The 14,167-nt window shown below is 46.7% G+C and overlaps 1 protein-coding gene across 1 annotated transcript in view; it reads right to left on the bottom strand.

Annotated features, from left to right (window-relative positions):
* LOC147120802 (protein EFR3 homolog B-like) overlaps positions 1 to 14,167 on the bottom strand; it is a 181,720-nt gene that overhangs the window by 55,789 nt on the left and 111,764 nt on the right. The window contains exon 12 of the mRNA XM_085978777.1: positions 4,286 to 4,447. Coding sequence (XP_085834903.1) covers positions 4,286 to 4,447 — 162 coding nt within the window. The remainder of the gene's footprint in view (positions 1 to 4,285; positions 4,448 to 14,167) is intronic.

The following is a 14,167-nucleotide window of genomic DNA, read 5'->3' on the forward strand; positions in this document are numbered from 1 at the left end:
CGACGATCAGGACGTCAGACAAGGCCTCCTGATAGACTTAACTTGTAGTACCCTTCACCCCGCCGGACTTCACATTAAACAAGGGGTGAATGTGGTAAACCACTGTATTGTATATTGCCACCTCTGGGTGGCGCTGTGTATGGAGGCATGCCTCAGCTGACTCCACCCACCACTGTGTGGGTTTCGTTCAGACTTGTTCAGTCACTCACGAAGAAGCATGGTCTCTTCTTAGCTAATAAAAGCCTTATTCATCTCTTCTTTCGACTCATCATCTCTTCTTCGACTCATCACCTTTTATGAAGTAATTGATAAGCGTATCACTTGTAATAAGGGAACATCTATAATTATGGGGGATTTTAACTATCATATAAATTGGACGAATCAAATTGGGCAGGGCTGCCTTGAGGATGAGTTCATTGAGTGTATTAGGGATGGGTTTCTTGAGCAGTATGTAACTGAACCAACCAGGGGGCAAGCAACCTTAGATCTGGTCCTGTGTAACGAGACAGGATTAATTAAAAATGTCCTAGTAAAGGATCCCCTTGGAATGAGTGACCATAACATGGTTGAATTCCATATTCAGTTAGAGGGTGAGGAGGCTGTATCTCAAACAAGCGTGCTAAGCTTGAATAAAGGAGACTATGAAGGTATGAGAGCGGAATTGAGTAAAGTGGATTGGGAAAATAGGTTAAAGGATAAGACGATACATGATCAGTGGTGTACATTTAAGGAGTTATTTTACAAATTCCAAAAAAAGTATATTCCACTGAGAAAAAAAGGGTGTAAAAGAAAAGACAGCCATCCGTGGCTAAGTAAAGAAATTAAGGATAGTATTCGACTAAACACAAGGGCATATAAGGTAGCCAAATCTAGTGGGAGGATAGAGGATTGGGAAAACTTTAAAAGACAGCAAAAAATAACAAAAAGATTGATTAAGAAAGGGAAGATACATTATGAAAGTAAATTAGCAAAAAATATAAAGACAGATAGTAAGAGTTTTTATAGTTATATAAAAAGAAAAAGGGTGGCTAAAGTAAATGTTGGTCCCTTAGAGGATGAGACCGGGAAATTAATGGTGGGAAATATGGAGATGGCAAAAACACTGAATGAATATTTTACATCAGTCTTTACAGTAGAGGACACCAAGAATATCCCAACACTTGACAAGCAGCTAAATACGATTAAAATCACTAAGGAAGTAGTACTTGGTAAAATAATGGGACTCAAGGCGGATAAATCACCTGGACCTGATGGCTTACATCCCAGGGTTTTGAGGGAAGTGGCGGTAGGGATTGTGGATGCATTGGTAATAATCTTCCAAAACTCCCTGGACTCAGCAAAGGTCCCGGCAGACTGGAAAACTGCTAATGTAACACCCTTATTTAAAAAGGGCAGTAGACAGAAGGCTGGAAACTATAGACCGGTTAGCCTAACATCTGTGGTAGGTAAAATTTTGGAGTCCATTATTAAGGAGACAGTAACAGGACATTTGGATAATCATAATTTAATAAGACAAAGTCAGCATGGTTTTATGAAGGGGAAGTCATGTTTGACAAATTTGCTGGAGTTCTTTGAGGAAGTAACATATAGGGTGGATAAAGGTGAACCAGTGGACGTAGTGTATTTAGACTTCCAAAAGGCATTTGACAAGGTGCCACACAAAAGATTATTGCTTAAGATAAAAAATCACGGGATTGGGGGTAATATTCTGGCATGGATAGAGGATTGGCTATCTAACAGAAGGCAGAGAGTTGGGATAAATGGTTCATATTCAGACTGGCAATCAGTAACCAGTGGTGTTCCGCAGGGGTCAGTGCTGGGTCCCCAACTCTTTACAATCTATATTAACGATTTGGAGGAGGGGACCGAGTGTAACACGTCAAAGTTTGCAGATGATACTAAGATGGGAGGGAAAGTAGTGAGTGAGGAGGACATAAAAAACCTGCAAGGGGACATAGACAGGCTAAGTAAGTGGGCAGAGATTTGGCAGATGGAATACAATACTGGAAAGTGTGAGGTTATGCACTTTGGCAGGAAAAATCATAGAGCAAGTTATTATCTTAATGGCAAGAAACTTGAAAGTACTGAAGTACAAAGGGATCTGGGGGTCCTGGTGCACGAAACTCAAAAGGTTAGTATGCAGGTGCAGCAAGTGATTAAGAAGGCCAATGGAATGTTGGCTTTCATTGCTAGGGGGATAGAATATAAAAATAGGGAGGTATTGCTTCAGTTGTACAAGGTATTGGTGAGACCGCGCCTGGAATACTGCATACAGTTTTGGTGTCCATACTTAAGAAAGGACATACTTGCTCTCGAGTCAGTACAAAGAAGGTTCACTCGATTAATCCCGGGGATGAGGGGATGGACATATGAGGAGAGGTTGAGTAGATTGGGACTCTACTCATTGGAGTTCAGAAGAATGAGAGGCGATCTTATTGAAACATATAAGATTATGAAGGGGTTGGATCGGGTGGATGCAGGGAGGATGTTCCAGATGATGGGTGAAACTAGAACTAGGGGGCATAGTCTTAGAATAAGGGGCTGCTCTTTCAAAACTGAGATGAGTAGGAACTACTTCACTCAGAGGGTGGTAGGTCCATGGAATATGCTGCCCCAAAAAGCTGTCGAAGCTACATCATTACATAAATTTAAAACAGAAATAGACAGTTTCTTAGTAGAAAAGGGAATTAAGGGTTACGGGGAGCGGGCAGGAATTTGGACATGAGTCTAGGTTCGGATAGGTCATGGCCCTGTGGGTAGCGGAGCGGGCCCAGGGGCCGTGTAGCCTGATCCTGCTCCTGTTTTCGTGTGTCTAATGCTGTTAGATTCAGGAGATAGTCCTGTCATAGTGGATTGGCGGTTAGGATCAGATCAGCCATGATCTTATTGAATGGCGGAGCAGGCTCGAGGGGCCAATTGGCCTACTCCTGCTCCTATTTCTTATGTTCTTATGTTCTTATGAGATATTCACACATGAGATGGAGATGACATGAAAGGGGTGCATCAAAGGTTTATGGATAAATAGAGAGTTTGGAGCAAAAATGAGGTTTAATAAAAGGTACCCAATTGATAAAGGCGGATAATACAGAAGGAAACTATGGGAAGCAAAAAGTAAAGTTAGGAAGGATAAGAGGGACTTTGCAAGGAGACTGGCAGTCAACACAAAGCAGAGCAGCAAAGAATATTTATAAACATAAAAGAAATAAATGGGTAGTCAAAGAAGGACCGAGCGAACTGAGACATGAATGGGCCCTGGCACTTCTGCCCGTTGTCTGCTGGCATCCATGACCAGCGGCCCCACAACGCCCCCATGCTCCTTGATCCCCAGCCTCGTGCCTTTTCCCCTCCACTGGCTGCTGCCACCCACTGTGCGGCCCTTGCACTCGCAATGGACCATGAGATGCACATGCTGACTGCTTGTTAATGGTGTAAATGGACCAGCTTCATGTTATCCAGTGAGCTCAGCCATCCCTGACTGGCCCGTGTAGCTGGATTGGCATCACCTTTAGTCCGGCCTCAATTGGCCATTGCTTCTTTTCCATACTTTTGATGCACTGAATGAAGCGAAGTAGCACTTTCTGTCTGCTTTGTCTGGGCTAAGCTAGATGCGCAACTCTTCCATTTAGATGCTAAGGGAAGCACTATGAGCTATGGAAGTGCCCCAGGGTTTATGGCCTATTCTGGTTTTGCAGCTTTGCAGTATATTTTTATTACAGACTTACTAATTTCTGTTGGTATTTAATGATATTTCTTCTCCTTTGTCTGCTCCCCAGTTGCTGTACTTCATAGTTTAACAGATACCGATGGAAGATGGCATAGCAGGCGAACCAGCAGGCAGTGCAGCCAGATTGCCTGCACCTACTATGATGCCACCAACTATATCTGCACATACCAACCTGACTCTATCTGCAGGCTCTGGGTCAGCACGCCACCCACTGTAGCCAACTTACAGCAAAGGGCAGCTCTGCCAGTTTTAGTTGCTGCATGAGAGGACAGCAAGTTGTGAGCAGTGTGATGGGGAGTAACCAAGGCCATTGATGAAGAGAGAGGGATGGAGGACGGGCAGAGCCCTGAGTCATGCGGAAAAGTCAGAGCAGGAGCCATCGACCATCACATAGACAGAGCACCTGCAGAGGAAACTAGGGAGCATCAACAAGGTTTTAGTTGGAGGCCACGTGATGGTGACTTGCTTAGAATTGCACAGCAGCAGGTACGATAAATGGAACGGAGATGTCCAAGATGAGGATAGAGGATTTGGCAAAGTGTTAAAGAGCAGAGCACGTACCTGGAGGGCTAATACCACCCGAATAAGATCGACAACCACCTCCTCGTTGGCCAGCTCCACGCTGATGAGTGCGAGCATGGCATATAGTGCATCGTAATGGATATGGGAGTTATTCTCCTGTTTACAGCTCATGTAGATATATCTGTACAAGGTCTGTGAGTGCTGCAACGAAAGATGCCAGCCTTCATCAAAATGGACAGGTATTCACCACACAAAGAGAGTCAGTCTTAATACACAAGAGAATTTCCGCTGGGATTCTTCTGGTCTGCCAACAATCAGCAGAAGATCGATGGAAACCCTGGAGAAGTGGCGTAAGGAACGAGGAGATGAGAGAAAACCGTGCGACAAATTCTGCTGTCTCGTTTATCCATTCCCATCATAAAGGACATAACAGTGAGATATAGAGGGGACACACTGGGAAACAGTGGGATATAGAGAGACACACTGGGAACAGTGGGATATAGAGGCACACTGGGAACAGTGGGATATAGAGAGACACACTGGGAACAGTGGGATATAGAGAGACAGACTGGGAACAGGGGGATATAGAGAGAGACACTGGGAACAGTGGGATATAGAGAGACACACTGGGAACAGTGGGATATAGAGACACACTGGGAACAGTGGGATATAGAGAGACAAACTGGGAACAGTGGGATATAGAGACACCGGGAACAGTGGGATATAGAGAGAGACACTGGGAACAGTGGGATATAGAGAGACACACTGGGAACAGTGGGATATAGAGAGACACTGGGAACAGTGGGATATAGAGAGACACACTGGGAACAGTGGGATATAGAGAGACACACTGGGAACAGTGGGATATAGAGAGACACACTGGGAACAGTGGGATATAGAGAGACACACTGGGAACAGTGGGATATAGAGACACACTGGGAACAGTGGGATATAGAGAGACACACTGGGAACAGTGGGATATAGAGAGACACACTGGGAACAGTGGGATATAGAGAGACACTGGGAACAGTGGGATATAGAGAGACTCACTGGGAAAAGTGGGATATAGAGAGACACTGGGAACAGTGGGATATAGAGAGACACACTGGGAACAGTGGGATATAGAGACACACTGGGAACAGTGGGATACAGAGAGACACACTGGGAACAGTGTGATATAGAGAGACACACTGGGAACAGTGGGATATAGAGAGACACACAGGGAACAGTGGGATATAGAGAGACACACTGGGAACAGTGGGATATAGAGAGACACACTGGGAACAGTGGGATATAGAGAGACACACTGGGAACCGTGGGATATAGAGAGGCACACTGGGAACAGTGGGATATAGAGAGACACAGTGGGAACAGTGGGATATAGAGAGACACACTGGGAACAGTGGGATATAGAGAGACACAGTGGGAACAGTGGGATATAGAGACACACTGGGAACAGTGGGATATAGAGAGACACACTGGGAACAGTGGGATATAGAGAGACACTGGGAACAGTGGGATATAGAGAAACACACTGGGAACAGTGGGATATAGAGAGACACACTGGGAAAAGTGGGATATAGAGAGACACACTGGGAACAGTGGGATTAGAGAGAGACACTGGGAACAGTGGGATATAGAGAGACACTGGGAACAGTGGGATATAGAGAGACACACTGGGAACAGTGGGATATAGAGAGACACACTGGGAACAGTGGGATATAGAGAGACACACTGGGAACAGTGGGATATAGAGAGACACAGGGAACAGTGGGATATAGAGAGACACACTGGGAACAGTGGGATATAGAGAGACACACTGGGAACAGTGGGATATAGAGAGACACACTGGGAACCGTGGGATATAGAGAGACACACTGGGAACAGTGGGATATAGAGAGACACAGTGGGAACAGTGGGATATAGAGAGACACACTGGGAACAGTGGGATATAGAGAGACACTGGGAACAGTGGGATATAGAGAGAGACACTGGGAACAGTGGGAAAAAGAGAGACACTGGGAACAGTGGGATATAGAGAGACACTGGGAACAGTGGGATATAGAGAGACACACTGGGAACAGTGGGATATAGAGAGACACACTGGGAACAGTGGGATATAGAGACACACTGGGAAAAGTGGGATATAGAGAGACACAATGGGAACAGTGGGATATAGAGAGACACACTGGGAACAGTGGGATATACAGAGACACACTGGGAACAGTGGGATATAGAGAGACATGCTGGGAACAGTGGGATATAGAGAGACACACTGGGAAAAGTGGGATATAAAGAGACACTGGGAACAGTGGGATATAGAGAGACACACTGGGAACAGTGTGATATAGAGAGACACACTGGGAACAGTGGGATATAGAGACACACACTGGGAACAGTGGGATACAGAGAGAGACACTGGGAACAGTGGGATATAGAGAGACACACTGGGAACAGTGGAATATAGAGAGACACACTGGGAAAAGTGGGATATAGAGAGACACTGGGAACAGTGGGATATAGAGAGACACACTGGGAACAGTGTGATATAGAGAGACACACTGGGAACAGTGGGATATAGAGACACACTGGGAACAGTGGGATATAGAGAGACACACTGGGAACAGTGGGATATAGAGAGACACACTGGGAACAGTGGGATATAGAGAGACACACTGGGAACAGTGGGATATAGAGAGACACACTGGGAATAGTGTGATATAGAGAGACACACTGGGAACAGTGGGATATAGAGACACACTGGGAACAGTGGGATATAGAGAGACACACTGGGAACAGTGGGATATAGAGAGACACACTGGGAACAGTGGGATATAGAGAGACACACTGGGAACAGTGGGATATAGACACTGGGAACAGTGGGATATAGAAAGACACACTGGGAAAAGTGGGATTTAGAGAGAAACTCGGAACAGTGTGATATAGAGAGACACACTGGGAAAAGTGGGATATAGAGAGACACTGGGAACAGTGGGATATAGAGAGACACTGGGAACAGTGGGATATAGAGAGACACTGGGAACAGTGGGATATGGAGAGACACACTGGGAATAGTGGGATATAGAGAGACACACTGGGAACAGTGGGATATAGAGAGACACACTGGGAACACTGGGATGTAGAGAGACACACTGGGAACAGTGGGATATAGAGAGAGACACTGGGAACAGTGGGATATAGAGAGACACACTGGGAACAGTGGGATATAGAGAGACACACTGGGAAACAGTGGGATATAGAGAGACACACTGGGAACAGTGGGATATAGAGAGACACACTGGGAACAGTGGGATATAGAGAGACACACTGGGAACAGTGGGATATAGAGAGACAGACTGGGAACAGTGGGATATAGAGAGACACACTGGGAACAGTGGGATATAGAGAGACACACTGGGAACAGTGGGATATAGAGAGACACACTGGGAACAGTGGGATATAGAGAGACACACTGGGAACAGTGGGATATAGAGAGACACACTGGGAACAGTGGGATATTGAGAGACACACTGGGAAACAGTGTGATATAGAGAGACACACTGGGAACAGTGGGATATAGAGAGACACACTGGGAACAGTGGGATATAGAGAGACACACTGGGAACAGTGGGATATAGAGAGACAGACTGGGAACAGTGGGATATAGAGAGACACTGGGAACAGTGGGATATAGAGAGACACACTGGGAACAGTGGGATATAGAGAGACACACTGGGAACAGTGGGAGAAAGAGAGACACACTGGGAACAGTGAGATATAGAGAGACACACTGGGAACAGTGGGATATAGAGAGACACACTGGGAACAGTGGGATATAGAGAGACACACTGGGAACAGTGGGATATAGAGAGACACACTGGGAACAGTGGGATATAGAGAGACACACTGGGAACAGTGAGATATAGAGAGACACTGGGAACAGTGGGATATAGAGAGACACATTGGGAACAGTGGGATATAGAGAGACACACTGGGAACAGTGGGATATAGAGAGACACACTGGGAACAGTGGGATATAGAGAGACACACAGGGAACAGTGGGATATAGAGAGACACACTGGGAACAGTGGGATATAGAGAGACACACTGGGAACAGTGGGATATAGAGACACACACTGGGAGCAGTGGGATATAGAGAGACACACTGGGAACAGTGGGATATAGAGAGACACTGGGAACAGTGGGATATAGAGAGACACACTGGGAACAGTGGGATATAGAGAGACACACTGGGAACAGTGGGATATACAGAGAGACACTGGGAACAGTGGGATATAGAGAGACACACTGGGAACAGTGGGATATAGAGACACACTGGGAACAGTGGGATATAGAGAGAGACACTGGGAACAGTGGGATATAGAGAGACACAGTGGGAACAGTGGGATATAGAGAGAGACACTGGGAACAGTGGGATATAGAGAGAGACACTGGGAACAGTGGGATATAGAGAGACACACTGGGAACAGTGGGATATTGAGAGACACACTGGGAACAGTGGGATATAGGGACACACACTGGGAACAGTGGGATATAGAGAGACACACTGGGAACAGTGGGATATAGAGAGACAAACTGGGAACAGTGGGATAGAGAGACACACTGGGAACAGTGGGATATAGAGAGACACACTGGGAACAGTGGGATATAGAGACACACACTGGGAGCAGTGGGATATAGCGAGACACACTGGGAACAGTGGGATCTAGGCACACACTGGGAACAGTGGGATATAGAGAGACACACTGGGAACAGTGGGATATAGAGACATACTGGGAACAGTGGGATATATAGAGAGACACACACTGGGAACAGTGGGATATAGAGAGACACACTGGGAACAGTGGCATATAGAGAGACACACTGGGAACAGTGGGATATAGAGACACACTGGGAACAGTGGGATATAGAGAGACACACTGGGAACAGTGGGATATAGAGAGACACACTGGGAAAAGTGGGATATAGAGAGACACTGGGAACAGTGGGATATAGAGAGACACACTGGGAACAGTGTGATATAGAGAGACACACTGGGAACAGTGGGATATAGAGAGAGACACACTGGGAACAGTGGGGTATAGAGACACACTGGGAACAGTGAGATATAGAGAGACACACTGGGAACAGTGGGATATAGAGAGACACACTGGGAACAGTGGGATATAGAGAGACACACTGGGAACAGTGGGATATAGAGAGACACACTGGGAACAGTGGGATGTAGAGAGACACACTGGGAACAGTGGGATATAGAGAGACACACTGGGAACAGTGTGATATAGAGAGACACACTGGGAACAGTGGGATATAGGGAGACACACTGGGAACAGTGGGATATAGAGAGACACACTGGGAACAGTGGGATATAGAGAGACACACTGGGAACAGCGGGATATAGAGAGACACACTGGGAACAGTGGGATATAGAGAGACACACTGGGAACAGTGGGATATAGAGAGACACTGGGAACAGTGGGATATAGAGAGACACACTGGCAACAGTGGCATATAGAGAGACACACTGGGAACAGTGGGATATAGAGAGACACGCTGGGAACAGTGAGATAAAGAGAGACACACTGGGAACAGTGGGATATAGAGAGACACACTGGGAACAGTGGGATATAGAGAGACACACTGGGAACAGTGGGATATAGAGAGACACACTGGGAACAGTGGGATATAGAGAGACACACTGGGAACAGTGGGATATAGAGAGACACTGGGAACAGTGGGATATAGAGAGAGACACTGGGAACAGTGGGAAAAAGAGAGACACTGGGAACAGTGGGATATAGAGAGACACTGGGAACAGTGGGATATAGAGAAACACACTGGGAACAGTGGGATATAGAGAGACACACTGGGAAAAGTGGGATATAGAGAGACACACTGGGAACAGTGGGATTAGAGAGAGACACTGGGAACAGTGGGATATAGAGAGACACTGGGAACAGTGGGATATAGAGAGACACACTGGGAACAGTGGGATATAGAGAGACACACTGGGAACAGTGGGATATAGAGACACACTGGGAAAAGTGGGATATAGAGAGACACAATGGGAACAGTGGGATATAGAGAGACACACTGGGAACAGTGGGATATACAGAGACACACTGGGAACAGTGGGATATAGAGAGACATGCTGGGAACAGTGGGATATAGAGAGACACACTGGGAAAAGTGGGATATAGAGAGACACTGCGAACAGTGGGATATAGAGAGACACACTGGGAACAGTGTGATATAGAGAGACACACTGGGAACAGTGGGATATAGAGACACACACTGGGAACAGTGGGATACAGAGAGAGACACTGGGAACAGTGGGATATAGAGAGACACACTGGGAACAGTGGAATATAGAGAGACACACTGGGAAAAGTGGGATATAGAGAGACACTGGGAACAGTGGGATATAGAGAGACACACTGGGAACAGTGTGATATAGAGAGACACACTGGGAACAGTGGGATATAGAGACACACTGGGAACAGTGGGATATAGAGAGACACACTGGGAACAGTGGGATATAGAGAGACACACTGGGAACAGTGGGATACAGAGAGACACACTGGGAACAGTGGGATATAGAGAGACACACTGGGAACAGTGTGATATAGAGAGACACACTGGGAACAGTGGGATATAGAGACACACTGGGAACAGTGGGATATAGAGAGACACACTGGGAACAGTGGGATATAGAGAGACACACTGGGAACAGTGGGATATAGAGAGACACACTGGGAACAGTGGGATATAGACACTGGGAACAGTGGGATATAGAAAGACACACTGGGAAAAGTGGGATTTAGAGAGAAACTCGGAACAGTGTGATATAGAGAGACACACTGGGAAAAGTGGGATATAGAGAGACACTGGGAACAGTGGGATATAGAGAGACACTGGGAACAGTGGGATATAGAGAGACACTGGGAACAGTGGGATATGGAGAGACACACTGGGAATAGTGGGATATAGAGAGACACACTGGGAACAGTGGGATATAGAGAGACACACTGGGAACACTGGGATGTAGAGAGACACACTGGGAACAGTGGGATATAGAGAGAGACACTGGGAACAGTGGGATATAGAGAGACACACTGGGAACAGTGGGATATAGAGAGACACACTGGGAAACAGTGGGATATAGAGAGACACACTGGGAACAGTGGGATATAGAGAGACACACTGGGAACAGTGGGATATAGAGAGACACACTGGGAACAGTGGGATATAGAGAGACAGACTGGGAACAGTGGGATATAGAGAGACACACTGGGAACAGTGGGATATAGAGAGACACACTGGGAACAGTGGGATATAGAGAGACACACTGGGAACAGTGGGATATAGAGAGACACACTGGGAACAGTGGGATATAGAGAGACACACTGGGAACAGTGGGATATTGAGAGACACACTGGGAAACAGTGTGATATAGAGAGACACACTGGGAACAGTGGGATATAGAGAGACACACTGGGAACAGTGGGATATAGAGAGACACACTGGGAACAGTGGGATATAGAGAGACAGACTGGGAACAGTGGGATATAGAGAGACACTGGGAACAGTGGGATATAGAGAGACACACTGGGAACAGTGGGATATAGAGAGACACACTGGGAACAGTGGGAGAAAGAGAGACACACTGGGAACAGTGAGATATAGAGAGACACACTGGGAACAGTGGGATATAGAGAGACACACTGGGAACAGTGGGATATAGAGAGACACACTGGGAACAGTGGGATATAGAGAGACACACTGGGAACAGTGGGATATAGAGAGACACACTGGGAACAGTGAGATATAGAGAGACACTGGGAACAGTGGGATATAGAGAGACACATTGGGAACAGTGGGATATAGAGAGACACACTGGGAACAGTGGGATATAGAGAGACACACTGGGAACAGTGGGATATAGAGAGACACACAGGGAACAGTGGGATATAGAGAGACACACTGGGAACAGTGGGATATAGAGAGACACACTGGGAACAGTGGGATATAGAGACACACACTGGGAGCAGTGGGATATAGAGAGACACACTGGGAACAGTGGGATATAGAGAGACACTGGGAACAGTGGGATATAGAGAGACACACTGGGAACAGTGGGATATAGAGAGACACACTGGGAACAGTGGGATATACAGAGAGACACTGGGAACAGTGGGATATAGAGAGACACACTGGGAACAGTGGGATATAGAGACACACTGGGAACAGTGGGATATAGAGAGAGACACTGGGAACAGTGGGATATAGAGAGACACAGTGGGAACAGTGGGATATAGAGAGAGACACTGGGAACAGTGGGATATAGAGAGAGACACTGGGAACAGTGGGATATAGAGAGACACACTGGGAACAGTGGGATATTGAGAGACACACTGGGAACAGTGGGATATAGGGACACACACTGGGAACAGTGGGATATAGAGAGACACACTGGGAACAGTGGGATATAGAGAGACAAACTGGGAACAGTGGGATAGAGAGACACACTGGGAACAGTGGCATATAGAGAGACACACTGGGAACAGTGGGATATAGAGACACACTGGGAACAGTGGGATATAGAGAGACACACTGGGAACAGTGGGATATAGAGAGACACACTGGGAAAAGTGGGATATAGAGAGACACTGGGAACAGTGGGATATAGAGAGACACACTGGGAACAGTGTGATATAGAGAGACACACTGGGAACAGTGGGATATAGAGAGAGACACACTGGGAACAGTGGGGTATAGAGACACACTGGGAACAGTGAGATATAGAGAGACACACTGGGAACAGTGGGATATAGAGAGACACACTGGGAACAGTGGGATATAGAGAGACACACTGGGAACAGTGGGATATAGAGAGACACACTGGGAACAGTGGGATATAGAGAGACACACTGGGAACAGTGGGATATAGAGAGACACACTGGGAACAGTGTGATATAGAGAGACACACTGGGAACAGTGGGATATAGGGAGACACACTGGGAACAGTGGGATATAGAGAGACACACTGGGAACAGTGGGATATAGAGAGACACACTGGGAACAGCGGGATATAGAGAGACACACTGGGAACAGTGGGATATAGAGAGACACACTGGGAACAGTGGGATATAGAGAGACACTGGGAACAGTGGGATATAGAGAGACACACTGGCAACAGTGGCATATAGAGAGACACACTGGGAACAGTGGGATATAGAGAGACACGCTGGGAACAGTGAGATATAGAGAGACACACTGGGAACAGTGGGATATAGAGAGACACACTGGGAACAGTGGGATATAGAGAGACACACTGGGAACAGTGGGATATAGAGAGACACACTGGGAACAGTGGGATATAGAGAGACACACTGGGAACAGTGAGATATAGAGAGACACTGGGAACAGTGGGATATAGAGAGACACACTGGGAACAGTGGGATATAGAGAGACACACTGGGAACAGTGGGATATAGAGAGACACACTGGGAACAGTGGGATATAGAGAGACACACTGGGAAAAGTGGGATATAGAGAGACACACTGGGAACAGTGGGATATAGAGAGACACACTGGGAACAGTGGGATATAGAGAGACACACTGGGAGCAGTGGGATATAGAGAGACACACTGGGAACAGTGGGATATAGAGAGACACTGGGAACAGTGGGATATAGAGAGACACACTGGGAACAGTGGGATATAGAGAGACACACTGGGAACAGTGGGATATAGAGAGACACACTGGGAACAGTGGGATATACAGAGAGACACTGGGAACAGTGGGATATAGAGAGACACACTGGGAACAGTGGGATATGGAGAGACACACTGGGAACAGTGGGATATACAGAGAGACACTGGGAACAGTGGGATATA

This window comes from Somniosus microcephalus, chromosome 3 (genome assembly GCF_052327205.1).
Source record: "Somniosus microcephalus isolate GS21.2 chromosome 3, FLI_Smic_1.0, whole genome shotgun sequence".
In the NCBI taxonomy this organism is placed as follows: domain Eukaryota; kingdom Metazoa; phylum Chordata; class Chondrichthyes; order Squaliformes; family Somniosidae; genus Somniosus; species Somniosus microcephalus.